At 30.2% G+C, this 19,445-nt stretch overlaps 2 protein-coding genes across 2 annotated transcripts; both read right to left on the reverse strand.

The window, feature by feature from the left end:
• On the reverse strand, window positions 99–7,559 carry LOC107627950. Its single transcript, XM_016330758.2, has 9 exons — window positions 6,902–7,559; window positions 5,000–5,051; window positions 3,904–3,982; window positions 3,379–3,461; window positions 3,190–3,297; window positions 2,430–2,556; window positions 2,053–2,319; window positions 1,855–1,956; window positions 99–688 (listed from the first exon to the last, which is right to left on the reverse strand). Exons 1-9 carry the CDS (start codon window positions 7,542–7,544, stop codon window positions 299–301), a joined length of 1,851 nt encoding a protein of 616 aa, XP_016186244.1. The 5' UTR covers window positions 7,545–7,559; the 3' UTR covers window positions 99–298.
• LOC107626152 (hydroxyisourate hydrolase) lies at window positions 9,607–15,811 on the reverse strand. Its single transcript, XM_016328949.2, has 13 exons — window positions 15,458–15,811; window positions 15,317–15,380; window positions 13,512–13,570; window positions 13,301–13,376; window positions 13,107–13,178; window positions 12,911–12,998; window positions 12,311–12,569; window positions 11,906–12,021; window positions 11,300–11,517; window positions 11,000–11,028; window positions 10,809–10,896; window positions 10,547–10,637; window positions 9,607–10,218 (listed from the first exon to the last, which is right to left on the reverse strand). The coding sequence occupies exons 1-13, from the start codon at window positions 15,617–15,619 to the stop codon at window positions 9,975–9,977; spliced, it is 1,566 nt and encodes a 521-aa protein (XP_016184435.1). The 5' UTR covers window positions 15,620–15,811; the 3' UTR covers window positions 9,607–9,974.

A 19,445-nucleotide genomic window follows, 5' to 3' on the forward strand; every position in this document is an offset into this window, starting at 1 on the left:
TTTTTAAATTATCATTTTTACTAAATTTTTACATTTATACCATCAAATATTGAAAACCCATCAACTAAAAACCTACACTTTTAACACATAAAAGTAAATAACACTTAAACAATAACCAAAATATTATAACACACTTGAACAATAACCAAAATAACTCATCAATTCAATATCATAGACAACAATAATAAGTACGCAACACTCTCATATTACTAATTACATCATTTAAACTCTATTAACTAACTAGCATCACAAACTACTAATCACTCTTCAGACGTACGTTCACCATCTTCATCATCTCCTATATTTGTCCACCTTCTAGTTGAGAAATCGGAATTTTAACATCAAGCTTTTTTATCGTTTTTAGAAGCTTATAGTTAAGGAGTTCAACTCTTCTTTCTATCTTTTCCAACCTAGTTTTTAAGTCAGCATTCTCTTCTTGCATTTTCTTCATTATTTCTTCATGTTCTAACATTCGCAACCACTCTTGCATTCTCTTCATTACTTCTTCATGTTCTAACTTTCGCAACCAATCAGATGACTGAGCACTGGAGCCAATTGCAGTGAATTTTATTACAAGTCCATGAATTCTTCCCTTTTTAAATGTGGCTATTTCATACCACACATCCATCTCATTTGGTGCATTACTTCCTTTTTCAGATGCTTTTTGTATAGCCTCTTCTATAGCATTCTTAAATTCATCCCGTCATGCATGCAGAAAATTAAAGTATATGTTAAGTGCTCAACTACAAAGCTCAAAGACTCAATGAAAATTAAATTCATCCTGCCATCTTTGAAAACTAAAAATAAAGCATGTTAAGTAACAATTACAAAGCTCAAAGACTCATTAAGTTCTTGGAGGATTCGGTCAAATAAACAGTTCAAAGTTCACGGTTGCTAATGATAAATGTCAACAGTCATGGGAATTAGTTAGATACTCCACCTATAAAGATAAAGAAAATCAAGTTGCATAGAATCATAACACTGGATTAGCTATGAGCATCACTATACTCATGTTATTGCATAGAATCATAAATGTTCTTTGATGGTTGATGTTTAACTCCTAAACAAGATATTTTTGCCAAACTAATTTTACTTTAACTAATTTCAGGATGGAAGAGTCATATGCAATTCACTACCAAAATATGGAAATGGAAGTGAAGCAGGAAATGAGAAAGGGTACCTGGTGGGAATGACAACTTGCTACCCTCAACCTGGCTCTATCAAGATCTCTAATGGTGAAGTTTTGACTTTGAAGGTTGACTACAGCAACACTAAGCTGCATAGTGGTGTTATGGGACTTTTCTACCTCCTTGTTGCTGATGACCTCCCACATCACAACAACTAAAACTCATCTCATTTAATTGTTTATATCTTCTATGATATTATTTTAGCATGCCATATGATTTTATAATAAGTTATGGGGTGGGACTTGTAAATAAATGCATATATTCTTTGCGAAGAAGAATATATAATTGTGTTTGTGTGATTTTAGATTACTATCTATGTAATATGTTCTCTTCCTACAACTAATAACAAATAACAGTAATTATGAATATGGCTGATTTTATGTTACTAACATGATATTTTCATTCCCTCTTATATTTATAGTTTAATTACAACTTGCAAGGCCTCTTTCTATTGGAATTTCCAAAAAGATGTTACAACTAATGCACATCAGCACCAATACAATATGATGATATTTGCATTCCCTATAAATATTACAACTACAGAGGGGGCATATATGTTGATAAAAAATAAAAGAACAGCCCTATGAGCTGAAACACTAGCCCTAATGCAATATTAAAATAATATATACGGAGGGAGAGATATATATTTTGATTAAAATAGACTCACATGAATATGTTTTGATTTCTTATCCACCCGTGTCTCATCCTTGTGTTTGTGGGTCTTCGCAAACAAGTCTAACTGTGTTGGAGTCCTCTTCAATGATTTTTTCTACCAAACATATAAATTAAAAAATCTAAGTATCAACTACCAATTAAAATGTATAAAATTATAACATAAAAGATCTAAGTTTTTCTATAACATTACCATATTAGTTTTGTGTTGGGTAATGGTAATTGGGCCAGCAGTATGAAGAGACGCTCGATTTGACTTGCCTTGCGCGCTCTTTTGTAGAAACCCAGTGTCAGCATTCCAATAAACACAAAGAACATCCCACACATCATCTTCTATCCACTGAGGTTTGACGCGACTTGTACGAGCTTTTCCCAACAAACTTTTTAGTAATGCCACACCTCGCCTCTCAAAATTTTTTCGAGCCCAATAAAGATCTGGAGGAAAAAACTGATGTTTGCTCTGGATAATCAACACAAACAAGAATAGTTATAAGTTAATATATATTATATTTTTCAAACTTTGAACTAATTCTTAATCTACCAAAGATTACATGTTTCTCTAAAACCTACTTTGAACTTTTCCCACCAAAATTTTCTAGTAGCATCTGGAATCTTTTTCCACGAAGGCCACGGCTGAGAGTAATGCCCTCTAATGATGTCCGAAATTGTATGAGCCGCGGTAAGTGAAGGTAAAAATCTGTAGATATTACTTAATATCAATCGGAATACAATATAAGAGGTTAACTTCAAAAAATAAAATTATTGTAGTCTTGTATGGTGTTAAGGAAGTAAACTTAGAATAATAAGGCCCTGTTCTAATAGTAAAAACAGAATAAATTTATCCTAAATCCAAAAAAATTGTTAAGGAAGTAACTATATCCCCACAAAACACAAAACAAAATCTGTTGATGACAACAGATCAAGCACCAGAGTGAAATCTTCTTATAGTGGACATCAATAAATTAATGAACAATGGTATATTACAAAGCAGTTTGTCATGGTTAAATGTTAAATATATTAAAAAATACAAAACTAGGGGGAACTCAAGAGTCCTTTGTAATTACCAAAAAATGCTATAATACCCTTAAAAACTACTAATAACTAATCAGAAATATATATCATTGATATTGAGATATAATAATAACTAATAAGACCCATTCAAAACAAATTAATAAAGATTTTCAGGATCTATTTATTTTTTAAGAAATAATAATTAATTTCTTATTCAATCATTATATTCTTTATTATTTATATCTGAATAAGTATCTATTTTCTTATTCTATTAATAAGTAGTTTAATTGTTATGTACATATATTCCATATAAACATACCCTTCTCCTGCCAAGTCCAATTTTATCTTCCCGTGACTTGTCTCAACATTGAACTCATCTTCCACCACCCCAGTAGCTTTGGAGCAATAAGCTCTCAGCACTCGATTCCTATAGAAAGAACGATTAAACAATCAGCCCCTAAGAGGCTGAGACAAATAGAAAGAAAGGAAGAGGAAGAAGACAACTTACCTGAGAGGAAGACAACGAATGGCCCACCACATCTTTGAAGAAGACGACGGAAGTCTTAATACCCTCTGCAAAATTATTAGAATCTGCAGAGTTTGTGCAATTAAAGGAACATGTTCTTATATTATATAGGAAAGAACTGATACAGTATCATCTTCTAGTTAGAGAGTTCCACGGTAGCATTGTATGCCGAAAAAGGTTCTGGTGATTGGTGAAGGAAAAGAATAATGAGTTGAACACTCAGTCCAAAACAAATATTTCAACAATAAAAAAATCACATTATTGAAGGTTGATGTCTAACAAGACCTAATTACAATATAATTACAATATATTACTTTGTATGTTCTAATTACAATAGAGTTTTGTATCATTTTTCTACTCATATTTATCTATATAACTAGGAACATTATCTTTATCTATAAAATTGATATATATGCATAATAAAGAAATAATTAATAGTCTACTCTCATAGTTTCCAAAATATCAGAATATCCATGAAAGTGCAATTTTAATGTACACAATATTAACCTGCTGATAAGAAAGCGGGAGTGTATCACTGCTCCACTCAAAAGAAATAGTCAGGAATAATAAGGTGTAAATCTTGCACCTGAGATGAACATTGAACAAGAAAAACAAATTACCATACAATGAAAAATATTGGGCTGTGCCAAACTCCCAATTCAAATGACCTTTATTGCCAAAGAACGATAATATTATTATTAACCATCTTGAGATGTTTTACTAGAGATTCTCAAAACATCATGACAACCGTCTTTACAACTATAGATGCTACTGCTAGAAAGGAACTTCAGGAAGTCAGTAAAAACTAAAAATACATAACTAATAAACTAACATGTTGTCTGCTACGAAATTCCATGACTAATATTTACCTCAATGAGAAGGAGTCATTGCAAAATCAAGACAAGATCTCTAGCCTGCAGGAACATTTAAAAAAAAGGCCTTGATAATCTAATGCCAACAATTACCAGGAAGCAAACATTGGATACCAGAAAAGTTGTATATAGTAAGTAAAAGAGAACGATACCTGTTCATTATAGAGCTAAAAAACGGTAATGCTAAATTGGTACTGAGAAGTGGCAGTTGAATCTGAATTAGCTAAATCAAACAGCTCCTCAAACAAAAAGCACTAAAACCAGATATTAGAAGTTTTATTATATATGCAAATAAAAGTATAGAAATAATTATATTTTTGTAAAATTTTAAGAAAAATACTTCCTAAACAATTTAAATGAGCTCACCATGCATAATAAACATGCCTAGATGGAGGCAACAGGAATATATTTTTTGTAAAATTTGTTCAACAAAAGACTTCCCAAATAATCAAAATCTGCATTTCAATTAGCTACATCTTCCGTATACTATGACAAATGCTACTGGCATGCTTGTTATGAGCTGTAAGTGAGTGAAAGACCAGTTGATACAGTGAAAGTGTGAATCGAAGCAAATTTCTAGTTTGTAACAAAATCAAGTATTATCCAACCTAAAAGTCAAATCACTGACAATTGTTGAACTAATCACAAACTAGGAAGATCTAAATATAACTTGACAATTCAAAGAAGGAATGAACAACTGATCTATTATAAAAAATTATCAATTAAGTTACCTAGCTTGTTCTGGGCAATGAACTGGCGTCTCTCTCCCCACTTTACCCAAACCTAGAAGCATTCAATTTATTTTACATGAACAAAGTGTTGGATTAACAACTAAATAAACAATGATATTGATGGAATCATCAAAGAAACCACACCTTTAAGAAAATAGATAATGAGATATATGGAAAGATACATATATGAATGGTTCATGCAACAGATGAATTTGAGCAACATAAGACATAGCATACTAAGATATCTAGGACCTAAGAGGTAAATTATAAATTTAACCATGACAACCAATCCTTTAATTTCATTGTTATAAATTATCTTTGCAATTAAAAAGGCAAATTCAGCCTGTGCATCTGCTTTCCACCAACTTTAAAAAGGAAGATATCCATACAAGTTCTCAGTGAGCATGAAACAATAATGACATGTATCCTAAGAATTACATCAAATAAATAAGTAAGTTTTGACTTTAAAACATAATTATAGTCTAATATAAACCTTAAAATATAATCCAAATTAAAAATACTACATAAACCAGGATGTTATGATCTCATTCAATTACAATAATGGTTCTTGGTTGATACTCTCATCCATACCTAAACATTACCAGCAATCCAATAATGGTTTTTCCGTTTTTGCCAATTACAATATCACAACAACCCACTCCAACCCAATAATCTCAAGATCATAACAAACAACATCCAAAATTATTTAAAATTATTCACAATTAATCAACAAACAACAAAATTCAGTAGTTCACACTTCACAGCTTAACTAACAATAATTATTCACAATTATTCAACAAAGTTCACAGTTCAGTTCAGTAACTTCAGTTGAATCAGTTCACACTTCACAGTTCACAATTCACAGAGCAATAAAAAATCAATAAATCACATGGTTAATAAAAAAATTTACCTAGAGCTAAAAGCTAGAAGCATCAAACAATTATTCAATAAATCAGTAAAAATAAATCAGTAAATCAGAGACTTCACAGAGCTAGAAGCTTCAGTAAATCAGTAAATCAGTTCACAGTTCAATGACTTCAGAAGTTCACACTTCACAACTTAACTAACAATAATTATTCACAATTATTCAACAAAGTTCACACTTCAGTTCAGTAACTTCAGTTGAATCAGTTCACACTTCACAGAGCAATAAAAAATCAGTAAATCACATAGTTAATAAAAAAATTACCTAGAACTAGAAGCTAGAAGAATCAAACAATTATTCAATAAATCAGTAAAACAGTTCACACTTCAGTAGTTCATACTTCACAGCTTAACTAACAATAATTATTCACAATTATTCAACAAAGTTCACAGTTAAGTTCAGTAACTTCAATTGAATCAGTTCACACTTCATAGAGCAATAAAAAATCAGTAAATCACATAGTTAACAAAAAAATTACCCAGAACTAGAAGCTAGAAGAATCAAACAATTATTCAATAAATCCATAAACCAGTTCACACTTCAGTGACTTCAGTAGTTCACACTTCACAGCTTAACTAACAATAATTATTCACAATTATTCAACAAAGTTCACAGTTCAGTTCAGTAACTTCAGTTGAATCAATTCACACTTCACAGTTCACACTTCATAGAGCAATAAACAATCAGTAAATCACATAGTTAATAAAAAAAATTACCTAGAACTAGAAGCTAAAAGAATCAAACAATTATTCAATAAATCAGTAAATCAAAGACTTCACAGAGCTAGAAGCTTCAGTAAATCAGTAATTCAGTTCACACTTCAGTGACTTCACAGTTCACAGAGCTTCGCAGAATCAAACATTAACAATGGTTCAATCATAGTTAATAAAAATTTACCTAGAAGCTAGAAGAAGCCTTCAACAGAGCATGCAAAAGGGAGATAGAGACACCGAGTGACCAAGACAGTGGTGGAGTACCTTCGAACGGGCTTCGAACTGGAACAGTGATTGCGGAGAACAGAGATAGTGCCGGCGGCGGCGTGGCTGCGCGACGGAGGAAGGTTGCGATGGCTGCGCGATGGGAGATAGAGACACCGAGTGACCAAGACAGTGGTGGAGTACCTTCGAACGGGCTTCGAACTGGAACAGTGATTGCGGAGAACAGAGATAGTGCCGGCGGCGGCGTGGCTGCGCGACGACGGAGGAAGGTTGCGATGGCTGCGCGATGGGAGATAGAGACACCGAGTGACCAAGACAGTGGTGGAGTACCTTCGAACGGGCTTCGAACTGGGACAGTGGTTGCGGAGAACAGAGATAGTGCCGCCGGTGGCGTGGCTGCGCGACGGAGGAAGGTTGCGATTTCTGCGCGATGGAATGGAAGGTTGATATCGATGGCTGCTGCGTGATGGAGGGAAGGTGAGCGAGCAGACGGTGGCTGTTGGAAGGAACGACGGCGGCGGCACGAGGCGGTGGCTGGACGGAGGTAAGGGAACGGCCAGGAGCTAGGGCTAAGTGCAGAGGATGGAGATTGAGTGTGAGAGAAGCAGAGGCGTTCTGGAGTGGAATTTGGATCTGGGCATCGAGGATGTAGCAGCTGAAACGGCGACGTTTCATTACCCATTCAAAAAACCGGCCGGATCACGGTTCGGTTCGACCGACCGGTTCTTGTCTGGTTCATCGGTTCAATTCCGGTTTTTAAAATTTACGGTTTTAACATTTGTTTGAGTCGTTTTCTTCAGCGGTTCATGGTTTAACCGGTTCGACCGTTCAGCCTGAACCGGTTTTCAGAACCTTGTTAAAAAAGGAATAATGAATAGTATATTGAAAGAAGTATAATTTTAGCAATATTAAAATCAATTATATATAAAGTATTAGAAAATAATATAAAAAATATAAAAAACAAAAATAATTAAAATATTTTTTTCATAAATTTAATTTAAAAATATAATAAATATGTTTGTTTTATACCTTTTCATCTAATATAATTATTTCTAAGCAAGGGGACTCCTCTTTATTTGTGGGTGTTAATGTTTTCTATAGACGAACCACACGAATTTTGATAAACCAATTGTCTATTTATTTGGTAATATTGTCCAAAGAATAATACTCTATTGAGTAAGTTTGAAATGTTGTGTAGTTGGAAAATAAATTTCTTGGGCTAAATTTGATGTTATTTGAAGGAATAATGATAAGAGACTTATATAAGTAGTTAAAATAGTATGAAATTTGAATATTTATAATATAAAATTTATTATGATTAATAATATCATTATGACATTTGTAATATGGATGTTTATTATATTTAATGAGTTATTTATAGAAATTAATAAATTAATTATTGGGGTTATAAATTTATTATATTATTTATAACGGTAACATATAATAAATATAGGGATACGGATTCAATGTTTTTGACTTTTTGTAGATTACAAATTTAGTTAGATACTATTAACTTCTAATTATTATCATTGGTAAATTTGTAACCTAATTTGCATATATTTCTATTACTTGTATATATATATTTTGCTTATTTTCAAATTATGTGTGAATTTATGTATATAATAGAATACATTTTTATTAGCTATAATTGATAACATGTTTGCAAAGAAAAACAAAATGATAATAGAAAAATTTATAATATTTTTTAGTACAGTTTATAAATCAAATAAAATTTAAAGTGAATAAATCTACTATTAATTTTATGAGTAAAGTAACAATTATATCTGGAGTATTTCGATTTTAAATTAATTAGTCTTTGAAAAAAAAATATGTCAATTAAATCCTCTATGATAGTAAACGGTAGACATGTGATGCCTTTCCGTCAATAAATAATGTGAAACAAAATAAAGCTGTCCATATGTTTCATTGTTTTGTTATCTGCAATAACGTCATCGGTTACTATCTCATGAGCATGAAAACAATGCCATTTTGGATAATGAAGCATTTAGTATCTTCTAAGTTTTCATATAACCCTTATCAACTGCTCTAGATTTATCATAAATCTTAACGAAGAAAGTGGCGTCGACTTTAAAAGTTGTTATTTTTATGACGATAACAGACATGTCATTATAGTTAAGAGTATATATAAACACCATTGTTTGTTATTTTAGAGGACCTAATTAATACTTTTTTTTTAGAGACTAATTAATCCAAAGTCAAAATTTTCAAGACCTACTTGTCACTTTAGTGGAATTTTATTTTGAATTATTTATCATATTTATTTTAATGTGCCTTTTTTCCTCTCTCAAACCATATCATAAGTCATAACTTTGCCAATGAGTTATAGCTCAAATGGCATAGTCTTCCCATACTCATCTAAAAAATTGCAGGCTCGAGTCTCCTTATCATAGGTAAAAAAAAACTATATCATAGCTTTGTTTCTCTCACCATTCACTACCAACGTTCATTCATTTTATGGACTCCTCTAAAGCTAAGATGGTCTAGGTCAAGAGTTTACTTTTGTTATACGAAGAATATAAAAAGTTTTACACAGTTAAGTAGTTAATTAATTAAATTCATGCGTTTAGCTGACCTTTAAGTAATGAATTTGAAAATTAGTTATTTTTGTTGCTATGACAATATGTGATTAGTTATCTATATAAAATTCTTTTACAATGCATGAAAATTAAATTCCTAAATCAAACCAGAAAAATAGTCACTTATGGAGGAAGCCTGTTCAGATATGCATGGTTAATTGGTAATATCTTAATAATACAATATTTTTAAGAGGCCCACCAACTATGTTTAGCTATGTTACATATTGATACTTAACATTTAACAAATCTTAGTCCTTAGCTAACACTACAAGGAAAATTATGCAGCACTCTCAATAGTCAAAGAAGACTTTGCAATAGAGACTAGGTGTGAATTATTTTTAATTTTTCCTAATGAGAATTAAACAAGAGATTGGAACTTTGATACACTTTTTCTTATACATGTGACATTCTGCTGGTTAACTTCCATCTACTGCTATATACAACTACTTCCTCTGAATATTTTATTTGAAGCATAGCTAGATACAACCTTATGCAATGAAGATCTAGTGTAAAATCTAATCAAAGAAGTGGTCAATAGAAATGTGTGATGGATCCTTCTCAAGTTCAATAGCTTCAACTGCAAAGCTTCTACCTTTCAAGAACCAACTATACCATTTTGCAGAGAGTTTTGGGTATCTCTTCAACTCTGGATCGTTTCGATCAACATAGTATAGACCAAAGCTTGATTCATATCCATCCAGTAACTCAAATAAATCAATGAAAGACCATGCAATATACCCCTTTAAATTTGACCCATTTCTGCAAAAAATTTAAGGTACAACAGAAAATTAGAGACCATATGACCAATGTACACTTTCTGGATGACAAGTAGAATGGAAGTGATCAAAATGTTGCTTTTCAAAAATTAGATTAACCATAATCAATTGATAGAAAAGGATTCAAAAGTAATAAGTTTTTTATGTAACTTAAAAACAGAACAACAATTTTGCTTTTGGAGAAATAATTATCATAATGCATCCAAGCTCAAAATAGTTTTTGCTTTTGATGAAACCAATTCCAAAGAATTTAATTTAAGCATAGTATTAGAGGCATGCTTTGTAAAGCTTATCTAAATGCACCTCCATACCTCAAGGAATGAAGTGTGGCACCAATATATCCCTGCAAGTATTTCACTCTTGACACATCTTGTAATGATGCATTGCTTGCTGTCCTTTGACCTAACCACACAAAATGCAAGCAAAGTCTTTATCAACAACAAGCCACTGTTATGAGCAAGAAACACGATCGAAATGCACAATGTCTTGTAATATCAAGTTGCTTTATCTTATCACAAGAAGATATGTTTTCCCTTAAAAACATTGATTGCAGATAAAGAGAGAGAGATATACCATTTTCATAAATGAACATTGGGGGGTTGCCATAATTGAGCTTGAAATGATTCAGTTCTTCAATCAGACCCCATGGTTCAATAGGGTACTGAGTCAAGCAAAGAAAGTTAGTCATAGAGTGAAGTAACCAAAAGAACTGAATCAAATAAATGAATAATTATGTGAAACCTTGTTTTCTTTTAGATCATTACCTCAGCATTTGCAAACAAATCAGATCCATCTGCAAAACCAGTAAAATCCTAGTTATTTACCTTCATCCACCAATCATTCAAAAAAGAATCAAATGAATGGCTGTGTGAAACAATGATAATTGTTGGAGAAAAATGCTAAATAATACCAAAGTTCAGCCAGTTGTAAATTGCACATAAGGATGAGAAAAACATAAGCGATGCAGTCAGTATTTCAAGCTTATAGAACAACTCCAGTCTCTCAACTCCAGTCTCTTACTAGATTCACTAGAATTAAACATAGCTACACAAAGAATTACTTACGCATAAGCACAGCCATATCTGCACTGAAATCTCTCAGATTACTCTCCAGAACCAAGGAATTGTCTGTGATATTAAGATTTGTGTAGTGAATTAAACCTATGAAGTCATATGAACCCTTAACTAGTTTTGATTCACGATCTGTGAAGGTTGGAATTCTTGTGCCTGCAATTTTCTTCATGGAAGTGGGATAGTCTCCATGCAGCAAGGGCTCCATCACCCTGAAATAGCACATAAATTTTGCAATATGTTTCACATTATATCATAGCCATAGCTCAAATTTCATGGGAGAAGCCTTGAAGAACTTCGTCGCAAAAGGAGACTCTGAAGTGCAAAATTGCTAGAAAGACAAAAATTTTGCTCAGAATTTAGAATACTTATGGCATATAATATGTTAGACTCTGGTATGAGCACCCGAATCATACCACCATTTTTTTCTTGCCATGTTGAATTCTACTAACTAAAAATTCATGTTCAGAATCAGAGTTAATATCAAACAAAAGTACAAATATGTCTAGTGAAGGAAATCAAATTTTGGGCCTACTTGGAGCTGAGAATAAGGGTAACCTTGAGCGTAAAACGAACTAGTTTGTAGGGTGTATAACTTACCAACCAACAAAAAAATCACGGGCTCTTTGTGCTGCTAGTATGTCTTTTTCAGTAGTTGTATTGGGGAAGAACCCAAATGAGTACACAGAGATACCAACAAATCCATTTTGTTTCTCCTGCAAGGTATAAGTGAAGTGCCTATCAAATAATGTAAACATTTTTTGCCAACAAAATTTCCTTTGAGCAAGAAGATTAAAATTCGATATAAACATTAGCAGATCAAGAGCAAATATAAGGATCAGATGTCTCAATAAGTTGAAGCTCTTGATACTTAAAAAACAAAGAAATAGAAATGACCATATGAAATTGTGTGTGTGTGTGTGTGTATATATATATATAAAAAAACAAAAAAAACAAAATGCAGAACTGAAAATGCAAAGTATGAAAAAAGGTTAGGCATGATACCTTATACTTTGTCCTATACAATCTTACAGCTGAAGAATGTGCTAACAAAATATGGTGAAGTGCCAAGTAGGGTTCAGTTGTTGAGTTGCCACGTTTGCTTTTGTTATTACAAAATGGAGGAGAACAATGATGTGGCGGACCGTTTCCCTGATCATAACCACCCAGGGAAAACACATTTGGCTCATTGATAGTAATCCAGTAAGAGACCCTATCACCAAACTCTCTAAAACACACATCTGCATAGTTTGTGAAGTCTCTTCTGCATTCAAATACACCAAATAGTTTTTCCATTAATATTTTGTAAAAGTATGCATATGGTTGCTATAAAGCACAATTGTTAGACCAGCCATAGTTTTTACCAGCATACAAATGTGAAAGGCCTAGGATCATATGAAGAATCTAAGCAATATGAAAATAGCAATAAGAAATTAAGAGGACTAGAGCATTGAAAGGATAGTACCAATACCAAGGTACATAACTAGAATTTAGTTCTTAGTAGCTCTCCAGAATGAATATTCTGAGTGAAAATAGTTGTTAATGCAAAATAAGTTTCATAAACTAATGTCAACAACATTATGGTGCAGGAGATCAAGAGAGTACATGATTTTACGGCTAATCCATCCTCCATATTCATCTTCGAGAGCCTGTGGAAAATCAAAGTTGTGTAGAGTCACATGTGGTTGGATTCCTGATCATGGCACAACAATGGACTAAATCAGTTGAAGAAACAAAACAGATTGGAAGTAAATTTTCCGAAACAAAACCTTGTTTCTCAAATTTTAAATTCATATCAAACCATTGTTGATGAGCTCATTGATGAGATTGTTGTAGAACTCTAGTGCCTTGGGATTGACAGGCCCTCTACCATCTGAGGAGAAAGATCATTATTCACAAAGGCATTAAGAAAAGTGTTATTGGAGAAAGAGAGTTAATTAAATACTCAATATTTCAGTGTATCTCATTACATATACAAGTTTCAGAATTATATACTTGGAATCAATCTTGACCAAGAAATGGAGAATCTATAGGCTTCAAGGCCTGATTCCACCATGAGCTTCACATCTTCCTGCATTACATATTTCCAAAGAAACAATTGAATTGTTAAAACTCCATTCAGAACTTTCAACAAACAGGTGAACTACAAGAAATGCATTGTAGGAAAAAAGAATGAAAATTGAAGCCAGGGGCCATTTCTATTGACCTCATATTTGTGGTATCCATCACAAGCTACATCTCCATTTTGTCCACCATGCACATACCCTGAAAATTTAAAAATAACACCATGAGTGCATAATTAAAAACAGAAATTGTAATTCCCAATTTTTTCATCACTATTTTCTCAGTTTCACTTCAAAAATATTTTCTTTATTAAAAAAAAGGTTAAGGATTCCATTAGGTAAATTATGAACTGTTAATTAATACACAACTTTGGAAAATGATTTTTTTTTTCTATTTTCAAAATTCAAATCCAAGACTATTTGTTGAAGGACCAAAGCTACCATGATCATTATGTTAATTTAATTATTTCTTTTATGTATTTTTCTTTTGTATTTTTTTAAAGAGTTTGATTTTTCTGGGTACAATCACAACGGTTTTCTTGAATGACCATTTACGCGATTAATGTAAAAGATAGTTATTTTTACTAATGTAATGTTTATGTGATTGGATGCAAATATAAAATGGTTTTACACTGACAAAATTAAATTCGTTTTTGAAAAGAAAAACAATAATGAAATTTTAATTATTTCATAAAAAATATGCAAGTTGAATTAAAATAGTTATTATTTGTTAAATTCCAACTACTATGACATTGATATGTCAACTCTATATATATGGCATCTATTGTATATAATATATTCTATAAATTTTAATAAGAAAATAAGATTTAGGACACCATCATCTTGAGAGAGTGCACCATTCTAAAAGAGTTGAGACTAGTTCAAAGTTATCCATGTTCTAATATAAACACATGATTTAAGTGACTTTTTCTATTCCCCATATATAGTTTGGAACTAAGGACATTTTTATTAATATAAGAGTGTTCATATTATATACAGAGAAATAAGAGCGTTCATATTAACAAGAGTGTTCATATTATATACAAGAGAAGAAAGTTTAAGGACAGCACTTTTATTAAAATTTGGTCAGCACTTAATCAGCAAAAGAAAATTGAATAATTTCATATTAGATAAAATCTCACACCATTTAAAATACTAACAATAATTAATTGATAGCTACAAATTACAAAATTTGTTGGTCTCTAACACTCCTCGTATAAAAGTGTTCATAACATAAACTGTAATTTTAACCACGATTTAAGTTTTGACTATTTTCAAAAATGTATTACTCCCCGTTCTTAATAATATTATTACATAGAGAAATATCCTTATCCTTAGCTTGTACTTCTAATTGAATTTGAATTTGAATTTGAAAACAAATATTACAACTTATAAAATTACTTATTCCAAAAACAAATATTACCTATTTTTTGTCCTTATTTTTTAATGTAGAACCAGATGTATTTGAGAAAGTTTTGATGACTAATTAAGAAGAAGCTAAAAATCCTATATAAATAGGTAAGTGTAGATCAACTCACAATACTACCATTATAATTACCAATTTTCGTTAACTCTTGAAAGAAAGATTTATAGAAGGAGTAATTTATTTATGAAAAAGTTTAGGGGCCAGCAACTTTGTTAAATTCTGGCCAGCATGTAATCAGTAAAGAAAAGTGAGTCATTGAATGAAATCTCATACCAATCTCACACCATTAAAACCATCATTGATAGCTATTTGATGGCTACAAATCACAAAAGTTATTGACTTCTAGCATTCTTCTTTATCTATTTTGCATTTAGAGATTGATTTGTCATTTTTTATCGTTAGGGGACAGTTTGTAAAAACACAATAAACAGAAAAAAAAAAGTTTTATTCAAATTTAAATGGTTAAATTAAAATACATGAATAATTATATATCTAACACTGCAGAAGAAATTGAAAACAAACCATCATGAGCATAAGTATCCCAAACACTAGGAGTTCTTCCATCTTCATCAGCAGCTCCTTCCCACTATATATATTCATATAACGAGATTTGAGAATAAAAGAAATTATTAGAAGAGAAGAAAGGGGATAGATCACACAAACCTGGTAAGCAGATGTTCCAGAACCAAACACAAAATCATTTGGGAAGTCATGTCTTGTGATTGTGAACTTTTCAGCACTATGAACTTCCAAAACCAAGTTTAGAAGAACCATAAAACCAATAATAATAATAATAAGGCTCAAAGGCTCTTTATTGTTCTCCATCAGCTTCACCAACTAAATTATCAAATCTTTGATTCCTAGTTTTTTCTTTGATCATGTAGTTGGTGTCCGAGCCTCATAGATTGGCATTCATTCCCTGCATTCATATACATATATAAGTACCAAAGTGGGCATGAAAAAGTCAACATTTATCTCTTGATGTTATCATAAGATAGATCATTTTTTTTTTTATTGGTGTCTAGATCAACTTTTATGATAAATGTGATATGAAATCTTGCGATTTTTTTTTTTTTAGCATTGGAAAAAAAGGTGTGTTACATTGGATTATGGAGACAAGTGGTGTATCACAAAATTGTAGAAGACAGTAAAAAACATTGGAGAGTGAAACTTAAAAAATTATAAATCAGAGAGTCAAATTTAAAAAATTATAAATTTAACCCTCAAATTTGTATTTATAATTTTTTATTTTTTTAAAATTACAAATCTGATGTTTATGAATTTTTTTTTAATCACAAATCTAAGTTTCATTATAAAATCTGATCCTCTAATTTTTCATCTCCACATTAAAAAAAAAAATACTCAACTTATTCACACCAATGAAAACACATCATATTTATTCATTTAAAAAAAATAGTCAAAATCTTGATCTTCATAAAAATATTATTATTATTATTGTTGTTGGTTTTTTTTTACGTTTTTGTGTGGTGTATATATAATAGAAAAAATTTAGATAAATAATTTTTTGAGAAAAGGACAAATTAATCATTGACATTTTAGTCTGCGGACATTTAAGTCTCTGGGGATTTAAAAATACATTTAAGTTTATGACTTCTTCAAAATCAGAATATATGGATCATTGAGTCTAATTTGTTCAATTTTAAAATCTCTCTCAAGCGTACATCTGTATTATCAACCAGGTCAGTACAACGAGAATTATGTTTGATTTTTCCGTTGAGTTTGACAAACTCAATTGAACATGAAGGATCAATATATCTAGATTTTGAAAAAATCAAGACTTAAATGTATTTTCAAATTCTCGAACTTAAATGTTTGCAGATGAAAATGTCAAGGATCTATTTATCATTTTTTTTTAATTCTTAACAATCAACTTTAAATAACTGTAGTTAATAATTATTAATTATATTTTTTTTAAAATAAAATTTAAATAATCATTCATTAATGACAATTTAAAAAATCAAAATTATCAATTAATGATAAATTGATTGGTAATTAGCTGGTTGAATATTAGTTATCTAGCAGGGATTTGTATCCTCTAAAATTTGAATTTTAATTTAAAAAGTAAAGTGTGATCTTTCACCATTTATTTTATAGGTGGAACAAAAAATAAATATGAAAGAGAAACTATTCAAGGATAAAAGATCACATTTTACTCTCTAAAATAAAATTCAAATTTTAGAGGATCCAAATCCATCTAACATAGTTATATATAATATACACAAAAAGAATTGTTGGTTTTAGTTTTATGATTATTTTTCAACAGAGTAGGTTTTGTTTGCTTACTTTTCAAAATCGTGGATAATGTGTTTGACGCAATTGTTAGAATTTTTAATTTCTCCAACATCCTCACGCCTCTTCTGCTAAAATAATATTTTTAAAAGAGAAAGTAGAGTTACGTTGTTATTAATTAATAAATCCTTATTGGTCGATTTGGTTCACATTGTCATGACAATGATGTGTCATTTGTTCAACATAAATTTAAAAAGGAAAATATACATGTTCACTGATTAAGAAATAATATAGTAAATGGATCTTAGAGGAATAGTGATATATAAAGTTTTATAATAAGTAAACAGTTATATTATTGTTAATATTATTTTNNNTATTAATGCAGAGAGAGTATTTCTGAATCTGAATATTTTATTTACTTTTAAATTATTAAAGGGCATGTTAATTCAGTGGATATTATTGGTAATGCATACATAAAATGAAATTAGTCTAGAAAAAATTTTTCTAAGAACACTTTTTTTTTTAAATAAAGCTTAGTAAATGAAAGAGGATAAGAGTTAAACATGAAATTTCAAGTTCAAATAAAATGTGCAAGATATTTAATTGCTAGAGAGGAGTGTTTATGAGTTAGGTTGGTCTGAGTTTGGAGAAAAATAAGAATATTTTTAATTGGTTTGGATTTATAATTTTTAGTGAGTAAATATGAACCGATTAAATTTGGGTTGGACGATAGGTTCAGATAAGTGGTATCCAATTGAAAAAATAAAAAATAAAAAATAACTTTAAAAAATTAGGAGAAACTTAAAAAAACATCTAAATACTATAAATATGTAATAATAATAACAAAAATAATACATTATCGGATCAGATTTAAATAATTATCATAATTTAAAGGTTAAAAAATAAATTTTATTTTATTTTATTTATTTTTTAATTAATATTAAACTAATCGAGTAATCGAATTGTTCGGATATCACGATCCTAGAACAAATACTCGAACTAGTTAAGGTCGAGTTTGATCGATCTGACCCGATTATACCCGATTACCCATCAAATTCAAAATCAATATAATCGAATCGAGTCAGTTTTGGACGGATAATCAAAATACATGTATCTGTAAATAATTAAATACCTTTATGCTAAGCCATGAATTAATTCGACTATTTTTTCAACACTTTATAAATATCTAAGAAAATATCATATATATTTTACCTAAAAATAAAAATGTTGTTTTAATAAAATTACTTATTTTATAAAATGATATTTCATTATACCGTTTTATAAAATATAATTCAACCACACATATACACACATTACTGAATATAATTTATGGTCCAAAGCAAGAAGAGTTTCAAGAAAATCAACCAAGATGAAATAAATATGGACCACCTTCATCAATATTCGAAGTTCCATTATTCAACATCCTTACAAAAATTTTGTAAACACAAGTTGTTGTTTATGACATTGTTGTTTTGTTTCCTACCAATAAATACAACCATACAAACTTCAAAGTACCTCTCAAAAACAAAACAAGGAGAAGAAAGGGGAAAAAATTGCAATTGCTTCTATATCTTTTGAAAATTAGAAGATATAAATTACTCTCCCTCATATTTATTTATTATATAATTGATCTATTTCGTATATTTTTAATGTAAGAATGAACTATCATACATTTAACTAATTTGATACATCCATTTTATCACATGTATTATTCAATATAAATATAAATTTAATTTTTAATGCAGAGTTAGAGTAAACAAAATATGGATTTGATTTTACTATATTTAAATGAGTATTGGTGGAAAAAAAAATTGTATGTTTTTTTTCTTAATAACATGTGCATGACCATGCAAACAAATAATAATAATAAATCCTAAAAAAAAATAAAGGAAAGTATATAAAAGCTCCAAAACGGAAACGTGTTGACAACAACGTAAATTATATTTTATTAAGATTGCTATCTTTAAGGTCCAACATTATATTCGTTTTCAAAGGGAAAAAAACAATCATATATATAACAATAAAAAAATATAGGGTACTAATATATTATCTGTTAATTTATTGTCAATAATAATTAATTATTATATTTTAAAAATATATATAAAGAGACACATCTAAAAAATATATCTATAAAGATATTTCTATTAGACACAATCATAAAAAAAATATTTTTATTAGACACATCCACAAAAATACTTCCATTAAATACAGTCATAAACAAGAATTGGCAGAAGTTAACAAAAATAGCGTTGGTAACATAGCGAAATTCATAATAATATAACTATGGTTGAAATAAATTAAATGATGAGTTTTCCAATTTACGGTGCACATTTTTCTCTACAAAAAAAATTGTACTTATGCGTATGTTTAACAAATAAAAAATGTGATACACGTTTAACAA

This window comes from Arachis ipaensis, chromosome B02 (genome assembly GCF_000816755.2).
Source record: "Arachis ipaensis cultivar K30076 chromosome B02, Araip1.1, whole genome shotgun sequence".
NCBI classification, from domain to species: domain Eukaryota; kingdom Viridiplantae; phylum Streptophyta; class Magnoliopsida; order Fabales; family Fabaceae; genus Arachis; species Arachis ipaensis.

Bases quoted from the DNA above. Each gene is read 5' to 3' on its own strand.
- LOC107627950 (XM_016330758.2), bottom strand. From the start codon at position 7,544: ATGGGTAATGAAACGTCGCCGTTTCAGCTGCTACATCCTCGATGCCCA. The intron at 3,983-4,999 runs GTAACTTAATTG...TGTTCATCTCAG, and splicing joins CATTGCCCAGAACAAGCTAG to GTGCAAGATTTACACCTTAT. The intron at 2,557-3,189 runs GTATGTTTATAT...TAATATCTACAG, and splicing joins TTGGACTTGGCAGGAGAAGG to ATTTTTACCTTCACTTACCG.
- LOC107626152 (XM_016328949.2), bottom strand. From the start codon at position 15,619: ATGGAGAACAATAAAGAGCCTTTGAGCCTTATTATTATTATTATTGGT. The intron at 13,377-13,511 runs GTCAATAGAAAT...TATGTAATGCAG, and splicing joins ATGGATACCACAAATATGAG to GAAGATGTGAAGCTCATGGT. The intron at 12,570-12,910 runs GTACTCTCTTGA...ATTTGAATGCAG, and splicing joins TGGATTAGCCGTAAAATCAT to AAGAGACTTCACAAACTATG.